This window comes from Podarcis filfolensis, assembly GCF_964270895.1.
Source record: "Podarcis filfolensis genome assembly, chromosome: 6".
Lineage (NCBI taxonomy): Eukaryota > Metazoa > Chordata > Lepidosauria > Squamata > Lacertidae > Podarcis > Podarcis filfolensis.
This window is the reverse complement of record NC_139609.1, coordinates 66778924-66799132: the sequence shown is the minus strand read 5'-3', so window position 1 is coordinate 66799132 and position 20209 is coordinate 66778924. Positions and strand designations below refer to the sequence as shown.

Here is a 20209-nt window from a genome sequence, read left to right as displayed (position 1 = left end):
GCACTGCACACAACTCGATCTAGTCTCTGTGTCAGCATATTTAGCAGCAACCTGTGCTTTATTACTTTGTGCTTTATTACTTTGTGAGCAAGAAAAATGCTCTTAAAAGATGTGGAGAGGAAGCCAGATGGGAAAACCGATAGCCTTTGTCAGATAGTATGGAGATCTTCTGTTTCCTCTACCTCTCCCACGATGATTATTTCATACAGAATGCATGGGACATTCCATTCTATTGTGACAGAAGACTTATATGAGAACAAATTTCTTGGGTCCGATCAGTTTAGCCCTGTATCCTTTCTCTGGCAGAGACCAGGTTTCATTGCTCCAGGAAGTGTTGGTAGCACGCCAAAGGGCATGAAGACTACTCTGATTGATTTTACATTTAAAGTAAATTTAACTTAGATGTAATGACTACATTGGCCAGATACAGACTGGGCAGCTTTATATGAGGGGCAAAGGGAATAGCCCAGTTCTGAATTACTTGGGGTGGGGGGGTGGTGGCTCATCCAGGCATTCTGCAAGGTACCACCAGAAGGTAGGAATTATTTCCCTTTAAGCTTCTCGCGCATGGGAGGGCTTTGAGTGCTTCCAGACATGGCTGGGCTTAATTTGCAAATGGTTCACACATAGGTCACTGACATCAGGGCTGAAGTGTTTTTTTGCTTACTGAATTTTTCCAAAAAAGTAGATTCAGATAAAAGAAGGGAGAGTCTGACTGGCATATTGATGCCAATGGTCATGCGTGGGTGCTACATTAGATAGGGATTGGCCATCCAGGGACAGCCCTGTGCTGCATACAGCCTCCTCCAGGCATCCCATAGGCCAGTGGTTTTCAACCAGTGTGCCGTGGCATCCTGGGGTGCCTTGAATGCAGTGGCGTAGCGTGGGGGGTGCAGGGGGGGCCGGCCGCACCGGGCGCAACATCTGGGGTTAGGGCAAATCCATGGGTTAGGGGGTGCAAATCCACGGGTTAGGGGGCGCAAATCCACGGGTTAGGGGGAGCAAATTACTTGCCTTGCCCCGGGTGCTGACAACCCACGCTACGCCACTGCTTGAATGGTGGTCAGGGGTGCCATGGACAACACTGCCCTCTGCCCCTCTTTCCTTCCTTTCCTCCTCTGATGCCCTCTTGTTTCTCTGCCTCCCAAAGGCTTGCACAGCTGTTTGTTGCAGCAGCCCTGGCTACAAACTCCCCAGGTAAATGGTGCCTCTGGGGCTGGCCAAGGGGTGATGGTTGCCAGGAAGCTGAGGCAGCCTCGGAGCAAACAAGCAAGCAAGCGGGCGAGGAAGCCCAGCCACCCAGTCCATCAGCCCTTGTTGGGAATGGACACACAAGTCCCAGACCCCTGTGGGGCAGTGTGAGGAGACACCTCTTTGGGGGGCAAGGGGGCAGCTCAGAGACCAGGGGCAGCAGCGACGGCTGCCCAGAGGACTCCTGAGGAGAGGGGAGAGGAGAGGAGGCTGAGGGAACACTCCACAAAGTAGGGTGTTTGAAAAAGGGCAAGGGGTAACATAACTGGGCTCCTGAGCCCTACAGGGGTGCCACAGAAAGAATGTAGTTGGTCAAGGGAGCCATGGACTCAAAAAGTTTGAAAACCTGCCATAGGCCAACAGGGCTTGAATGTATGTTTCTCTTCTACAGTCTATCCAACATTAACACACCACAAAGGTTCAGAAGGTGCTTTTCAGGGTGATGTGCCTTCCTTGCCCATGTTTCCTAACTTTGTATCCCCGTTTCAGCCTTTCTTTTTCAGTCATGTTGTGGAATGCTTGTAAAATATCTTGCACATGATGTCTCTGTAAACTTGGAGACAGGTTTACTACAGTTGCTATCCATTGTTCGGGAGACACTTTCCCTCCTGGGTTACAAAGCACCTGTGCATTGCAAAGACAATCTGATATCAACACGATGCCATGTTGCGTTTATGGTCCCAGTTGCACATGGGTGGGAGTGAGAAGCTGCCTTCTATTGGGTCAGAACATTGGTTCATCTAGCTTAATAATGTCTACACTGACTCCCAGTGGCTCCAGAGACAGATTTAGGGAAGCACGACTGGTTCATTCACACTGGGCACCAAACCTAGGGATGGTGGTGATGGGGAAGCCACAACTATTATTTAGAACGGAGCATGAAAGGTAGTTGGCAGGGGTGAATTTTGGCGTCACACGGGGCGCCACTGAAATTTGAGACCCAAAGGTCTGCCACTAGTAGCTCTCCAAAGTTTCAGACAGGAAGTCTCTCCTGGTCTTACCTGTAGATGCTTGGGGTTGAACCTGGGACCTTCTGCATGCTATGGCCCTTTCCCATGTAAAAAGCAGTGTGGTGTAGTGGTTAGAGTGCTGGACTGGGACCCACTAGGTGACCTTGGTCCAGTCACTGCCTTGCAGGCTGACCTACCTCTCCAGGTTGTTATAAGGATACAATGGAGAGAGCGAGAAGAGTGTAAACACCTTGAGATTCCTGGAGGAAAGGTGGGAGAGAAATGCCATCATCATCATAAAATAAAACATCCACCACAAACACAATGGATGCTTGAATAATTGGTTTTCTGCCAGCTTTCTTCTTTTTCCAAAATCCCCAAGAAGAAAAGGCGCAGCTTCCCTCGCAAGGAGAAAGGCAGCAGGATGAAAAGCAACCAAATGATCTTGAGAGAGAAGAAATTGGCTCGGAAGAAAAGGATTATGCAACCCCACCACCACCCCAATTCTCCCTTTGCTCTCAATTAATCGCCTCCAGCTACTGCTAGTCATTAACAAAACATAAACAGAACAGGGGAAGCTGCATGGGGCTCTGTGCCATTTGTAGTTCGCTCAGGAGCTGTGCTTCAACTGATACCCAGGTGGGTACAAAAGAGGCAGGAGAATTTTTTCAAAGATTTTCTCCCTCGTTTCTTCTGCAGAAGGGAACACTGTCACCCAGCTCGCAGCTAACAGTTGTTCTCACTGGGGGAGGGAGGGGTCCTTACTCTTGTGGGCTGAGCAGGCCGCCATCTAGCTAAGTATTGTCTACACCAGGGGTAGGCAACCTAAGGCCTGGGGGCTTGAGGTGGCCCAATTGCCTTCTCAATTTGGCCTGCGGACAGTCTGGGAATCAGCATGTTATTATATGAGTAGAAGGTGTCCTTTTATTTAAAATGCATCTCTGGGTTATTTGTGGGGCATAGGAATTCGTTCATCCCCCCCCAAAAAAATATAGTCTGGCCCACCACATGGTCTGAGCAACGGTGGTGGACCCGCCCACGGCTGAAAAAGGTTGCTGACCCCTGGTCTACACTGACTGGCTGTGGCTTTCCAGGGTTTCAGACAAGATTCACTCCCTGCCCTACCTGGAGATGTCATTGGGGATTGAACCTGAGACCTTCTGCATGCAAAACAGATGCTCTACCACCAGGCTATGGGTCTTTCCCCATGCAAGAGCCCTGTGGTGTAGTGGTTAGAGTCAAGACCTGGAAGACTAGGGCTCAAATCCCCACTGGCCTTGAAGTAACTTATTTGTCTAGATGCCCATTTGGCTTTTATTATACTCCTGATCAGGGGTGCGACCAGGTAAACTCTGCCCCGCAGAATCAATCACAGGACGTGGCACACGCGCACCATTTGAATGACAATGTTCATCAATTGGAGGGGGCCCCTCAAATATGCGGGGGGAGGGGCGCGCGAAAGGACCTTGGCTCCTAGGAGCTGGTTCCTATGCTTTCTGTCCACAAGAAAACACGACCGCGCGCGACTGATACCCACGACCCCCTTTGTCCATGGCAAGCAATTCCGCGTGGGAATTTGGCCGCGTCTGCGGTGCCTTGTCCGACGTGGCTCCTCCGAGCCGCAGCCCCATTCTCAATCTACCTGCCAATGCCCGCCCCTCCAGCAGCATATAGATAGCCATCGCTGCCGCCCACGATGCCGGCGAGCCCCAGCCACCTTCCTTTCCGTGCGCCAGCCGCCCAAGCTGGGCACGCCAGCAGCCCCGCGGGCTCTCTCAGCGCAGCCGGCCCCGCGCCTGGGCGTGAGCGCTGCCTCTCCCCGGCAGGCAGAGCTGGGGCGAGGCCCTGGCGAAGCAGGAAAGGAATGCGAGTGGGAAGAGCGAGGCACAAGCGAGCGGGCATGTAGCGGCAGATCCCGGAGCCCAGAGGCCGGGGCAACCTCCGTCGGAGCTCACGCGGCAGAGGGCGGGCTCTCTCTGGCTCCCTCGGTCTCTCCCTCGGAAGCCGGACGGCCAGGAGCAGCAGCAGGAGGAGGAGGAGGAAGAGGAAAGCGCTCCTGGCAGACCACGCGGCGGCGGCGATTCCCAGCATCCTGGGCAGCCCGAGCCCCATGGCGTCGGAGAAGGTGCTTCGCGAAGGGGTGCTGGAGAAGCGCAGCGGCGGCCTGCTGCAGCTGTGGAAGAGGAAGCGCTGCCTGCTGGGCGAGAAGGGGCTGCGGCTGTTCGAGGCCAGCAGCCGGGGCTCGACGCGTTGCAAGGAGATCCCCTTCGCGCGCGTCAAAGCCCTCGAGTGCGTGGAGTGGAAGCAGCGGCACATCTACTTCACGTTGGTGACGGACGGCGGCGCCGAGATCGACTTCCGCTGCCCCCAGGAGGAGCCCAGCTGGAACGCCGACATCACCATGGCGCTGGTGCGCTTCAAGAACCAGCAGGCGGTGCAGATCGTGCGCGCCAGGCACAGCTGCAGAGCCGGTAAGGCCAGCACGTCGGGGATGGCGCGCGGGGGATGGTGCACGGCATGGGGCAAGGAGATCGCGCCCCTTCTGCCCAGGAAACGGTGGCCAGAGCCGAAGGGCAGACGGAGCACGTGCTTTGCGCGCACTGGGACTCCGCGGGCACTTCCAGTTTAAAATATCTCCGGTAGCAGAAGTGGAAGAAGGCTCCAGCCAGAGACGGTGGCGAGATTCGGCCGCCAGTCAGAGTAGCAGTGATCTGACTCAGCACAAGGTGGCTTCAGGCGTTCATACAATATGTGTCATTATCACGCTGGTTCCATTTATGCCTTAATTCATCCAGAAACGTGCATCAAAAGATTGGCACCTTTCCTTTCCATTTTACAACTCGGGATGTGACCAGGTAGCCTCTTAGAGAGCACTCTTCCCCACTCTTATGCTCCCTGGAGATTCGGGGGGAGCTTAGACCAAGTTGAGGGCACCAGTGGTGTGTGGTGAATCTATTTTGTAGGGGAACAGTTAGGGTTAGAGGTGCCAGTTTATGAGAGCGATGCCCCCCCCCCCCCGTGTGTGTGACTTTGTGATGTTGCGAGCCCCTCCCTAAGCCAGGCAGAAGCTTCCTGGGCTTTGAGGAGGAGGCACCAGGCATGAATACTTTAATACTCTAATTACTGGGAATGTTTAGGGGACTTGCCTAGTCCCCCTAGTCCACTGACCGCATGCCACTGGTGGGCACGTAGAGGGTTTCCACTATTCATATGTATGGTAGAATATACAGGAAGGCCCAGGATGTTTTGGTGCCTGAGGCAGAACATCATTAATAGTATTTCCATTTATAGACCGCATACTACATGATGCTCACAGAGTGGTTTATAGTAGATAAAAATAGTAGATACACAATAGTAGATACACAAGCAATATCCATATCCATTATTTTTATTAGGTATATTGTGGTTTTATATCTTGATTTTATTTTGTGAACCGCCCAGAGACCCCTGGGTATAGGACGGTATACAAATTCAGATACTGCTACTACTACTACTACTACTATTAATAATAATAATATCTACAAACAATATTAATATAAGTAAAGTCAGAGAGCATTATGAGGCAGTATAATGTATGCTATGTTGGTTGAAAATTTGCATTACATAGAACTGCTCCCTGAATTTTACTCACCAACCATTGCACACACTATGATCATTCACTACCTTAAATATTATCTCTATCACCCAGCCACTCATACCTCACAGTATTACAGCCCACATACAAAGGATGCTGTCCCCAGTTCTGAAGCACTAATGGGCTCATGACCACTCTGTACATTTAAAGCATATCCAATGCACGTGACCCCCCTCCCCAAATCCTAAGAGTTGCAGTTTGTTATGGGTGCTGGTAACTGTAGCTCTGTTAGAGGGAAACTTCAGATTCCAGGATTGTTTGAAGCAAGGGGAAGTCATGTGCTTCAAATATGTGTTCATTGTGCTTTAAATGTATCAAGTGGATATGCACTGGACCATGTAATACTCCTCTCCCATCTGAGAAGGCCCACTTCTATACCAGAGCAGCCTCTCACCCAGGAGGCAGGTTATATAAAACTACTTCTATCCACTCACTTACAAGCATGCATTGTACTCTACAGCCTGAGCTCCTGACAAATAACTAATAAGCTTGGTAGCAAAAGTGAGCATGAAGGTCACAATCAAGGTGGTCCTAAAGCCCAGCCAGTGGCTACACCCTGCTTTTCCATCAGTGATTTGGCCTGCTCCATCTCATGCTCTATTGGCATGTTGTTGGGCAATGTCTCATGCTCTGACTGAGAACCACAGGACAAAAAACCTTGCCAGGCACAAGGTTTAAGTACAATACATGGAGATGTGGGAGGGAGAGAGAAAAAAGCAGTCTCAGTTCAGGAATCCATGTGAATCTTCTTCTTTTGAACCTCTATCCCCACCCTTCCAAAAAGCACCTGCATGGCGATACAGTGGAACCTTGGTTTTCGAACATCTCCGTTGAGGAACGTTTCGGAACTCGAATGCCATAAACCCAGAAGTAAATGCTTCCATTTTTGAATGCACCTCAGAAGTTGAACTTCCGATGTGACTTCCGTATTGGGGTTTTTTGTATTAGTTTTTCCGTTTTGAGGCTTCTGTATTGAGTTTTTTGGTTTTTGAACATTTCAGAACTCAAATGGTCTTCTAGAACAGATTATGTTTGAAAACCGAGATTCCACTGTAAAAATATTTGCTGTCCCCTAATGGTGCCCTGAAATCTGCCATAATATGGGCAAGGTGCAAGGCAGCCTTGATGTATGCTAAGTTTTTGCATGCCCTGATCCTTTCACTGATACTTGCTAGGTGCTGACCAAATAGCCATTGCATATATAGAAGTCCTCTGTCTCTGATGACCTCCACTCAGCCTGAGCATGAAGAAGCATATAGGAACAGACTGTGTGCCTAACATGCATGTTGTAGAGAAAGTGGATAGGGAGAGGCTTTCCATGCCTTCTCTCATAATAGTAGAACTGTGGGGGGTGGGGTGGGGAATCCAATGAAACTAAAGGTATGATGAAGAGAAAAGAAAGCACTTCTTCATGCAGTGCTTACTTGGTCTGTGGAAGTTGCTCCCAGAAGATGTGATGAAGGCCACCAAGTTGGATGGCAGTCAAAGAAGATCTGATTAATTCATGGGGGCCAGAGCTATTGATGGCTATGTTCTTCCTTCATTGCTGGGAGGCAGTATGCTTACATATGCCAAATACTCGGAATGGCCAGTGGGGAGAGGTCTGTCGCACTCAGGTCCTGCTTCTGTGGTTCCCTCAAGAACAGGATGCTGGACCAGATGGTTGGATCCAGCAAGAGCTCTTCTTATGTTCTGTCCATCAGCAGAAGATTTGTTTTCCTTTACACCTGCTTGCTCTTTTAACTAGCAAGAGGTAGACTGACAAATGCCCTTCACTGTTAGATAGTTGGATTGTGCATGTGATACACCCTGTTCTCATGTTACTAGAGCTGTGCCCAGCCAGAGAAGCCTAAGCAATGGAAGGGAAAACAGTATAATTCTTCATGGTTTCTTCATTCCTGAGGTATCACGCTTATTTTAATAGTATGGTATATCAAAGGCTCAGGGTATTTTTAAGGGTGTTTTAGCCCCTCACCCACAGCAACCAAACCCTGATACCAGAAGTTATCATGAACAGGAGAAAAGGGACAGAAGGATCGTGGGGGGAAAGTTGCATGAAGAGAGGTGGAAAGTTTGGGTCTGGATTCCTCACCTGCACACCTACTGCTTCGGAAACCATATTTCTGTGACATTGGGGCAGGTCCATGTTTAAGCATCTAGTCCATCCCTGAACATGGCAAGCATGGCCAGTCTCCAATGTTAACTGTATTATGCAGGAAGAAAATGCTGCTTGTCTTTTCAGCCAAGGCTGTGTGATTTCTCCCATACCTTGCATATATTCTTGCCCAGTTTCTGTTTCTCTTGTCCTGCTCTAACTTGTCATACTGCAAATCCCCATCAGTCAGCAAGTGAACATGAGACTATTGTTCAGTGCCTGCTCAGGCCAGCGAGTTGTGGATAATTTGCTCCATCCAACTAGCCTCTCATATAAGAATGGCTTTTTGACAGAAAGTTTCTAGGACTCAAGTGGCTCTTTGCAATTTCAGATATAACAGTAGCTGCTCCACAATTTCAGATGTAACAAAATTACTTCAACCCTTGTTAAACTTTCACTCTTACTCTAGTGATAGGAATTGCTCAAATGAAGAGCACTATTTTTAGTTTGCAAGTCATGTTTTTGACATTATGGGGTTTTGGATTTATTATTACTGTTATATTAGTAGTAGTAGTAGTAGTAGTAGTAAAGTTTTTTATTATTTCATTTTATAATGCATATAAAACAGAGATAACAATTATAAAAGCAGACAAAAATTGAAAGATGAAAAACAAAACTATAAAATAGGCTTGTGGAATAAGTAGTTGCTCATGAGTTAAAATAACAAAGTCCAAGGAAATACTATCAACTTTATTGTTATATTATTAATATTGTTTCAGTAACACCTTTTAGTATACAAAGTTCTTTACAATATATTGTAACAGCCCTGTAAGAATTGGGCGCATTAACTCCTTCTTCTTCTTCCCCTTCTTCTTCTTCTTCTTCTTCTTCTTCTTCTTCTTCTTCTTCTTCTTCTTCTTCTTCTTCTTCTTTCTGACCTGCATTTCACCCTAAAGTGTCAGGGCAGGTTACAGCAATGTAAAACTACAATAACAAAAGCTGTTGAAACAATTTACAGTCAGAAGAACAGGATAGGTGTCAAAAGCCAGGGTAAAGCCATATAACAAGAGCTGTATAATGAATGTGGCAAATGCATCTCTGTGGGGAGGGAACTCCAAAGCTTAGGAGCTGCCACAGGAAATGCCTGCTCCCAGGTCTTCCAATTTTGAATTTCCTCACACATCAGCACCTGCACTACTCTGGTCCTTTGTCCAACTTGTCTCCAGTCTAACCAAAGATTCACCTCCTTTCCTTTTCTGTTGCAGCATTTCAACATGAGGCAGCCCCAGCTGGCCAGATTCTGGTGAATGGGTCCAAGGAGCCAGACCCTAAGCTGAACATGGAGAATACAGAGGAACTGATGACTATGAATTCACCTGCCAATGGACAGAAGGCAATCTCCAGCTGCAACTGAACTTAGATCCATTTTTTCTCTCTTCCATGGTATTACTACTGAAAAACGAAGTGATGCCCAAAGCGTACAGCAAGACCTGGGTCACAAATATGGCTAGAATGGGCATTGGTTTTCTGGCTGTGTCTTTGCTATGATACTTAAGTCGCAGACAAAGCCCCCTCCAAACTGCTGTGGACTGAAAGGTTGCTTCTCTACACTCTTACCTATGGTAGTCCACACCATAGGACTTTGTAGGTTAGGTTGAAGACAGAGACACAGCAAGAGTGACAAAAGAGAATCATTCCATTCCACTGTCTGCCACCAGCCTGGTGCTGGATGGGCGATGCAGGAATTCACTGGATCATGAGGGGCGTTGGGAAGGAATTCCTGAGCATGCGAGGAGCCATCTGATGACTTCATGATTGAAAGGGAGCATCCCTCCTTGGAGAACTGAGTGACTGACCTGGAAGGAGCAATGGTGAACCGGCTATTCTGATCTGAGAAGTCACATGTTGCCAGGAAGATGCCTGCAGGACTTAACAGACAGACCTGATATAAATTTAAGCACCTTAAGGAGGAGCCTGTGTGGACTTCTGAGACTCTCTTAAATGAGTTTTCTCTGTAGTATTGCTCACTTGAGGCCTTCTGCTCAGAACTAAAGGACAGGAAGAACACTGACTGGGCCAGTGTCCCATCCTTACGACCAATAGCTCCAGCTCAGTGAATCACTCCGGTGTCCCACTGTACATCCATTTCATTAGGTCCCTTACATACTGTTGACCATTACATGTGTGAAGGGGCAATCCACCTTTAACTAAACCGTCATGCAGCTCCTTTCAGCTTTCCATATGTTCAGGGCATGTGTCTGCAGTGGGGAGCTTGTTGCACTCGTGTAGGCTCCCCATGTGACTGAGAGGCCTAATGGCACCAGGTTCTAGATTGCTTGAGATGTTTACATGAGAGTAGCAGTCTCCCCACTGCAGACGGTTGCCCTGAAAGTGTGGGAAACTGGTTGGAGCAGCACAAGTGGGATAAAGCTGAAGGCCTCCTCTTTACTCACATTCCCCCTTCATGTGGGTAACAACTAAACAGGGCCTATTACAGGGAGGAACATCATGAACTTTTGAAGAGGACTACTCACAAAAATGAGCATCCTATTTGACCGCGCACAAGGAAGATTGTCCTGCTCACCTTGAGGCTGTGAATGCCATTGTCACCTTCTCTTTCTCCTGATTCAAGGCCCATTTACTTACTATGGGCCATGGCAAGGAGGCAGGCGCAGGAAGGTCTTAGGGCCCTGGCGGAGCATCTTTATCCATTGGGAATGGAACTGCCAGTCTGAGAATCCCCAGCTGGAAAAGGATGCTATTCATTTTTACCAGGGCGATGGCTGTCTGAGGGCCAAACAATGGGTACTCATTTACTCCTAACTACTGGTCATTATGTATAACCTTTTATTAATAAAATTTCAAGAAAATCAACAATGCACATATGTCATTCTTTAGAAGTGTGCCTTTATGGTTCTTTTTTTAAAGTTGGGCTCATCACCCCATTGCTTAAAGGATTGTGCCTGAGGCATGTATGGGCAATGCTCAGGGATGATGGGAGTTGTGGTTCAGTAACATCTGGTTTTTTTTTTAATAATATTTTTATTTTTTCCATATAAACACAACATACATAAACATACAAAGACAAAAACAGAACAAAAAACATGTATCATTTCATATCCTAATTTCTTATACCTTTCTTCCCCGACTTCCTCATGCCTCCCTTTTCTGTATTCCAAATTCTTATCGATTGTTCAGCAAATCTTCCCTTATTTTAATTTAAATTTAGACTAGTCTTCCTTATTCTCCTTGTCTTAACCATAGCTAATAGTAACCATTTACTTTCCAGTCCAACATCATTCTAACTTTCATTAATTTTGTAATATTTCTTTAAATAGTCTTTAAATTTTTTCCATTCTTCTTGCGCTGCTTCTCTTCCCTGGTTTCGGATTCTGCTCGTCATTTCTGCCAAGCCCATGTAGTCTATCACCTTCATCTGCCATTCTTCCAGTGTGGGTAGCTCTTGCATCTTCCAGTACTTCGCAATGAGTATTCTAGCTGCTGTTGTAGCATACATAAAGAAAGTTATATCCGTCTTTAACACCCCTTGGCCGACAATACCCAAGAGAAAGGCCTCTGGTTTCTTGGGGAAAGTATATTTAAATACCTTTTTCATTTCATTATAGATCATCTCCCAGAAAGCCTTAATCTTTGGGCAAGTCCACCAAAGATGAAAAAATGTACCTTCAGTTTCTTTACATTTCCAACATTTATTGTCAGGCAAATGGTAAATCTTTGCAAGCTTGACTGGGGTTATGTACCACCTATATATCATTTTCATAATGTTTTCTCTTAAGGCATTACATGCCGTAAACTTCATCCCGGTGGTCCACAACTTTTCCCAATCAGCAAACAAAATATTATGACCAATGTCCTGAGCCCATTTAATCATGACCGATTTAACCGTTTCATCTTGTGTATTCCATTTCAGCAGCAAATTGTACATTTTTGACAAATTCTTAGTACTGGGTTCTAACAGTTCTGTCTCCAATTTTGATTTTTCCACCTGGAAGCCAATTTTACTGTCCAGTTTAAACGCTTCATTTATTTGATGATAGTGCAACCAGTCTCTCACCTTCCTGGTTCAGTAACATCTGGAGGTCCACAAGTTCCTGCCTGCTGCCTTAGACCATGGGCCTTTAACTGGACCATTGAGATCCTCAAGTAGGAATGAAGCAAAGTAGGTTGTGGTGCCACCTGCTTTCTAATTTTTGTTGAGAGAGAGAGAGAGAAACTGAATGCGTAGAGGACAGGCCTCCTTTGATATTTGATGGTGTGAACTCCTGCCTGACAAGCTAAAGCTGACCATTCTCCCTGGTCATCCTGGCTCATAAAATCAAGAAGAAAGATAGGAACATACCACAATTTTATTAAAACCTTGCTCCTGTGATAACCCCATGTTGGGGTTGCTGAATTGGAAAAGGTTGACTACTGCAACAGATAACGTGGGCTCTATTTCCCAATTGCTGTGTAACACTGAAGAGAGATATTGGATTCTTGTCTCATTATATATGCTAAAGCTATTTTTGGTCATCTGCATACTATCCCTTGCTTTTTCCTGTAGGACTAATTGCAGTCATTAACAGTCGTCAACAGGTTTACCATACCCATTGAGTCAATCACCCATCTCCTACTACCCTTCTGAGAAAAACCCCACCTCACCCTCCCACTATATACAGTGGTACCTCGGGTTACAGACACTTCAGGTTACATACGCTTCAGGTTACAGACTCCGCTAACCCAGAAATAGTACCTCAGGTTAAGAACTTTGCTTCAGGATGAGAACAGAAATCGCACGGCGGCGGCAGCAGGAGGCCCCATTAGCTAAAGTAGTGCTTCAGGTTAAGAACAGTTTCAGGTTAAGAACGGACCTCCGGAATGAATTAAGTTCTTAACCCAAGGTACCATTGTATAAGGGTCTGGTGACTTCTGTTTCAGTTTATCTGAATAAATGTGCATGCACACAAAAGCTTATACCCAGAACAAACTTAGTTGGTCTCTAAGGTGCTACTGGACAATTTTTTTTAAATTAACACTGAATATGTTAAAGAAGGTACTGCAATGAAAAATGCAATGGATTGTTGAAATAACGAGGCCACTTTTTGAGAGGGTAGTGCAACTGCTGTTGTCTAAACCATTTTCCAGCATTAACAAAATGAACAGTAGTGGTCTTATGAAAGCTCAGGTTCTTAAAATACAGTTAGTTAATCTTCAAGGTGCTGTAAGTACCGGTATTTTCTTTTTAATAAACAACCACAACTAACATGGCTCTAATCTTGATTTTTATAAAATAGTCTAAAGCAGTGGTTTTAAATATTTCTACTTGCAGGGAATGCTTTCCAAATTGCCAATAAATTTCTGCATCACTGCCTCAGAACCTTTTATATATTGGCAATAATTTTTGGGAAGTTGTATTCTGGGATACATAATCTGCATGGATCACTGGCCAAGCCTAGTAGGTTTCATTGTTGTCCTTTGTGCCCTGGAACATACCAAATAGTTTCCTGGGTCTGTGCAATGCAGGGAAAGATTGGAAGCTATCTTTCTGGGATGGCTAACAATCATTTCTGTTGTTCTCATTGAGGAATCACAAGTTTCTGAGTTACCCCAGGTTTACAGAACCAGGCCTAAACTTTCACAGGGACGGGGGACATGTGACCCTACAGATGCTACTGGATTCATGGACAATGGTCAGGGATAATGGGAGTTGTAGTCCAACAACATCTGAAGCTCCCCAGCATTCCCCAGGTCTGACATTTGTGTGTGAAGAGAGAGCAAGTGTTCTACTGGCCTTCCTCTGTTGAGAAGCTCCTACAAGTTCCAAGCCAGCATGGCCAATGCTTAGGGATGATGGGGAAAATATAGATGGGAATTATAGTTATTGAATGCCTGGAGAGCCATATGTTCCCTATTTCCTAAACCAGGGGTCAGCAAGGTTTATCTTGCCTGGGCTGGATCGGTCCCGTGGAGATCCCTCTATGGGCTGGATCGCGTATGCAGATGCGATTTTCGGAGCCGCAGAAGCAAGTCCCCGTGCCAGTTTAACGCAGTGCGTGAGAGGGCAGCTCAGTTCGGGAGTGGCTTGAGGACTAGTCAAATGACCTCCGCGGGCTGCTTCTGGCCCATGGGCCTTAGGTTGCTGACCCCTGTCCTAAACTGAGGCTAAAGAGCATGGAAGGACTTAAAGAAGGGATGCAGATGCTCCAGGATGATAGTGCTAGTTAGTGTGGTGTCACCTTTCCATAAAGTAGCCAGAGTGACTTGTAGGAACTTAAGTAAGATATGAACTCAGCAAAAAAGACAAAAAAATGATAAGACCCCAGTAGCCAGAAGTAGCTTATAGGGAAATGTGGTTGAGTTAAAATAAGCCTGTAACCCCACAAACATCTTAGCCACCACATTTTGCACTAGCTGCATTGATGTGAAATATCGGGAAGGAAATCTCACCCAAGGATGATGAATATTGTGTAATTTTAAAGACTGCATACTCCTGCACTTCACTATATTGGTGGCATAAAGGCTATCCATATGAGACAGCTTCTACCCACGATCTACCATAATATTGTTTCCTTTATTTGTTTGTCAATTTACGAAACCCATAGAATCATAGAATCATAGAGTTGGAAGAGACCACAAGGGCCATCGAGTCCAACCCCCTGCCAAGCAGGAAACACCATCAGAGCACTCCTGACATATGGTTGTCAAGCCTCTGCTTAAAGACCTCCAAAGAAGGAGACTCCACCACACTCCTTGGCAGCAAATTCCACTGTCGAACAGCTCTTACTGTCAGGAAGTTCTTCCTAATGTTTAGGTGGAATCTTCTTTCTTGTAGTTTGGATCCATTCTTCCGTGTCCGCTTCTCTGGAGCAGCAGAAAACAACCTTTCTCCCTCCTCTATGTGACATCCTTTTATATATTTGAACATGGCTATCATATCACCCCTTAACCTCCTCTTCTCCAGGCTAAACATGCCCAGCTCCCTTAGCCGTTCTTCATAAGGCATCGTTTCCAGGCCTTTGGCCATTTTGGTTGCCCTCCTCTGGACATGTTCCAGTTTGTCAGTGTCCTTCTTGAACTGTGGTGCCCAGAACTGGACACAGTACTCCAGGTGAGGTCTGACCAGAGCAGAATACAGTGGCACTATTACTTCCCTTGATCTAGATGCTATACTCCTATTGATGCAGCCCAGAATTGCATTGGCTTTTTTAGCTGCCGCGTCACACTGTTGGCTCATGTCAAGTTTGTGGTCAACCAAGACTCCTAGATCCTTTTCACATGTACTGCTCTCAAGCCAGGTGTCACCCATCTTGTATTTGTGCCTCTCATTTTTTTTGCCCAAGTGCAATACTTTACATTTCTCCCTGTTAAAATTCATCTTGTTTGTTTTGGCCCAGTTCTCTAATCTGTCAAGGTCGTTTTGAAGTGTGATCCTGTTCTCTGGGGTGTTAGCCACCCCTCCCAGTTTGGTGTCATCTGCAAATTTGATCAGGATGCCCTTGAGTCCATCATCCAAGTCGTTGATAAAGATGTTGAATAAGACCGGGCCCAAGACAGAACCCTGTGGCACCCCACTAGTCACTCTTCTCCAGGATGAAGAGGAACCATTGATGAGCACCCTTTGGGTTCGGTCAGTCAGCCAGTTACAAATACACTGAGTGGTAGCATAGCCAAGACCGCATTTTACCAGCTTCTTTACAAGAATATCATGGGGCACCTTGTCAAATGCCTTGCTGAAATCAAGGTAGGCTACATCCACTGCGTTCCCTTCATCTACCAGGCTTGTAATTCTGTCAAAAAACGAGATCAGGTTAGTCCGACATGACTTATTTTTCAGAAATCCATGCTGACTATTGGTGATCACAGCATTCCTTTCTAGGTGCTCACAGACTGTTTGCTTAATGATCTGCTCCAGAATCTTCCCTGGTATTGATGTCAGACTGACTGGGCGGTAATTATTTGGGTCCTCTCTTTTCCCCTTTTTGAAAATAGGGACAACATTTGCCCTCCTCCAGTCTGCCGGGACTTCGCCTGTTCTCCAGGAATTCTCAAAGATGACTGCCAGTGGTTCTGAGATCACATCTGCCAGTTCTTTTAATACTCTTGGATGCAGTTCATCTGGCCCTGGAGACTTGAATACATCTAGACTAGCCAAGTATTCTTGTACTATCTCCTTAGTTATTCTGGGCTGTGTTTCCTCTGCTGGATCATTTGCTCCAAATTCTTCAGGTCGGGCATTGTTTTCTTTATCGGAGAAGGCATTGAGGAGTTCAGCCCTTTCTGTGTCCCCTGTTTGCATTTCACCATCTTCTCCTCTGAGTGACCCCACTGTTTCTGTGTTCTTCCTTTTGCTACGGACATACCCATAAAAGCCTTTTTTGTTGCTTTTAACCTCTCTAGCAAGCCTGAGTTCATTCTGTGCTTTAGCTTTTCTGACTTTGTGTCTACACGTGCTGGCTATTTTTTTTGAATTCCTCTTTGGTGGTTTCCCCCCTTTTCCATTTTTTTGTACACATACTTTTTTAATCTTAACTCAGTTAAAAGTTCTTTAGATAGCCACCCTGGCTTCTTTAGGCACCTTCCATGTTTCCGTCTCATTGGTATTGCCTGAAGTTGTGCTTTTACTATCTCCCTCTTAACAAACTCCCAGCCATCATGAACTCCCTTTCCTTTTAGTATTACTGTCCATGGGATCTCACCCAGCACTTCCCTAAGTTTTATGAAGTCGGCTTTCTTAAAGTCAAGAAATTGAGTCCTAGTATGCTTGGCTGCTCCTTTCCGCTGTATAGTATACTTCAGAAGAGCATGATCACTCGCGCCTAATGATCCTTCCACTTCTACCCCACTAACCAGGTCATCAACATTGGTTAGGACCAGATCTAAAATGGCTGTTCCTCTTGTTGCTTCTCCCACTTTCTGGACAATGAAGTTGTCTGCAAGGCCAGTGAGGAATCTGTTTGACCTTATGCTCTTGGCTGAGTTTGACATCCAACAAATATCCGGGTAATTGAAGTCCCCCATTACTACTATCTCCCTTCCTTTTGCATGCTTGGCCATCTGTTCCAGGAAGGCATCATCTATGTCCTCCGTTTGGCTTGGGGATCTATAGTAAACTCCCACAATGAGGTCACTGTTATTCTTCTCTCCCTTAATTTTGACCCAGCTCTCAATGGTCCCTCAATTGTCCCACCTTCCATCACATGCACTTCAATTATTTTTGGTTTTTATTGTGACATACGCAGACTTTTATGGTGAAGAGTCTGCATGATCAGATGCATTTAAAGAAGCAGGTTCTAACTCACCAGAGTTGAAATGTGTTAAGTCTTTCAGGCACCATGAAATGCTTCCTTGCAATGTACTGAAGTGGGCTTGAGTGCATAACGCACTTAGTTGAATGGAAACAACTGCCTTTGTCCTGGCTATGAAGGAAAAAAAGCTATACAAGTGGTATTTATCATTCTAATGTGCTTGCTGTAGGACTTCTGGGATTCTGCCCAAGGAAAACAAGGATAAACTTTTGCCTTCCTGAAGGAATTTTCTCTCTCTCTCTCTCTCTCCACAACATTCAAATGCACACATCTAAATACACACTCCCTCTTCTGCTTTCCCCTTACTGGAGGAATCAGTGCCTGACTCAGCTGTTAGTCCGTAAATCTCACCCACACAGACAGATGCACCAAGTCCCTTGCTGCCAGGCCCTGAGTTTTGTACTAAACACTCTTTCAGAAGCAAAAACTGACCATACCCTCTTTTCTCTTGGAAGGAGATGGTGTTCTCGTTGCATGCAAGCTATACAAGGGCCACATGGAAACACAGAACAGAAGAATCTCTGCATTGGAGGCACTCCAGGGGTGAGGTTTGAGCTGGTGTCAGCTTCCTGCAGGAGGAATGGGCACCCATGGTGCAGCAGGAGGACTGTTTAACATTGGGTTGTATGCAACCAGAAAGCAGGAAACTCCTGCAGCCGCAAGGAGCCATACTTGCTGGAATGGCAAATTGTTCAGGAGATAAAGACTGTTCTGTTTTGCCAGGGGAAAAAACAAACAAACTTCTGAGTCATTGTGCTTTTGTATTGTGAAGGTTAAATCCTTCTCATATTGACCTTTAAAACTGTTGCACCAAGCACCTAAACTGAGTGGGCAGAGCTTGTGTAAGATCTGCCAAAGGGGCACAGCAACGATCTGACCAGGTGGAAAAAGTAGTGTTTGGCTAAGGCAGCATTTGAGGGGAGGGGTATCCGAGCTGAGGCACACACTTTCACTTAAAATCCAACACATGGTTCATTCTTACATAGCTGAAAAGTTTTACTTATTCAAACTGAGGCTTTCCACCATGAGAGCAAGCTTTCCACCATGGCAAGCTTTGGACTCCCATCTTTCTCTTTCATGCAACAGTGAGAAGGGGAGATGAGAAGCCAGTTTTAAACCCATCACAGTTCCCTGTGACATCTGAAAATCAGGAACTGTGGTTTGCTTAAATTATGGGTAATGAGGAAGCATTCAAGGCAGCTAACAACAATCCAATCAAAACAATCATTTAAAAAGTGCAAGGAACAATTAGACAAGAAAACAATAATCACTATGCAGTGTTTCTAATATAAGGTATGAAAGCACTCAGTTGTAGTTGCAGACCCAGTGTTGGGTCCACATTTATTTCAGAGGCGGGCCTTGAGCAAGATGGACTCAGTGGACCCTGAATGGACCCACTTCTTGGCAATTGTATCCATGGCCTATTTGCATGTCCTCTTCCTTTGGGCCCAATCCACACCACTGCACAGAAGAAAAAGGCAGGGCTTGTGAAAGCTGTTCCTCCTCCTGCTTGCTCCTGTCTCAGAGAGGGCAGGTGAACCAGATAGCAACAGCAAAGAGGAGGAGCGAGACCAGGGGTCAGCAGTGGACCCTTTCTGGGGTGTGACAGGTGCCCTGGCTAACCCCAAGGATGATACCAGCTCTGTGGACCAAGAACCCTAGGGAGCAATGCCTTTTTTGATCAGACAATGAAGCAGCATCAAGGAGGGCGGGCAGTTGGGCCTCTTGAGTCAGGGCATTTCAGAGCTTAGGCACTATGGTGAGAAGCTCATGCTCTTGAGACCCCCATTATCAGTGAGTGGTGGAACATGGAGGAAGGTCTCCCACAAAGATCTGAACTGAGCTGGGAACAGAAGAACAGAAGAACAGCCCTGCTGGATTAGGCCAGTGGCTTATCCAGACCAGCATACTGTTCACACAGTGGACAACCTGATGCTTTAAGTGGGCAGTAGCTTAGTTGGGGGGGGCATCTACATTGCATGCAGAAGGTCCCATGTTCAACCAAGGAGCTGAGAATGCTCCTTGTCTAACCCCTGCTGCCAGCCAGGGTAGACAAGACTGAGTTAGGTGGGCCAATAATCTGATTCAGTATAAGGCAGCTTCCTATTTTCCTAATACCCAGGCTGTCCGTCTTTGCCATCCAGAACTCCAGGGTCTATTTTCTCCAAATGTGTGGTTCATAAAACTATCATGGCAGAGCAACTTTCCATAAGCCTGAATAAGTCTAAAAATCTGAATTGGTGATCATCACCACCACATTTCTTTGTACCACATCCCACAAATGTTACCGTGCGAAGACCGTCTTCTTTTTTGCACTGCCTGGAAAAGGACTGCCAATCAACTTCTAGGGGTGACCCCAAGTTCCAAGAATCTCCTCCTTGCTCTCAACCTCTGGGGCTTACAGAAGGTGAACATCTCCTGTAAATGTCTGCAAGCAAATGTCAAAGAACAAAACCAGCATGGAAATGTTAAAACTTGCCTGTGGTTATGAAACCATCAATAAATTAACCAAAGACACATTCTCTTTAATAACATTTGGGACCTATAAAAAAGCTGCCACAACAAAGGACACAATGTGATTCTGGGAATGCCAAAGAAAGGGAGAGGAGGATTCGCGAACAATTGGCAAGGTGTTCCACTCCTTAAATCTTTCTGTGTTATCATAACACAGAGCAGAGGAAGCAGCTAATCTGCAAGGGAGGATGAGACGAAAGCTTGGTTTTCTTCTGAAAGGGCTTATAATACCTGGATTGTCATCTTTGGAACAACCGCCATCAAGGAGATGGCTGAACTGCAATAACCATCCTTTATAGATTTTACAGTCTTTATGAAAACATTTAACAGCCCAGCATAATGATTCATTTGGGAGCATATTTTGCATGTGGTCCAACAAAAACAGCAATTGTAATGACTGAAAGCAGTGGAGTTAAGGTGTCACCTAATGTATCAAAGCTATAGAAGGCTGTGGGCCCAT

General features: G+C 46.0%; 1 protein-coding gene across 1 annotated transcript; it reads left to right on the top strand.

Annotated features, from left to right (window-relative positions):
- Positions 1 to 1736: 1736 nt before the first annotated feature.
- Positions 1737 to 10807, top strand: PHLDA3 (pleckstrin homology like domain family A member 3). The gene is made up of 2 exons (XM_083617647.1): positions 1737 to 4672; positions 9196 to 10807. The coding sequence occupies exons 1-2, from the start codon at positions 4312 to 4314 to the stop codon at positions 9342 to 9344; spliced, it is 510 nt and encodes a 169-aa protein (XP_083473773.1). The 5' UTR covers positions 1737 to 4311; the 3' UTR covers positions 9345 to 10807.
- Positions 10808 to 20209: the final 9402 nt, after the last annotated feature.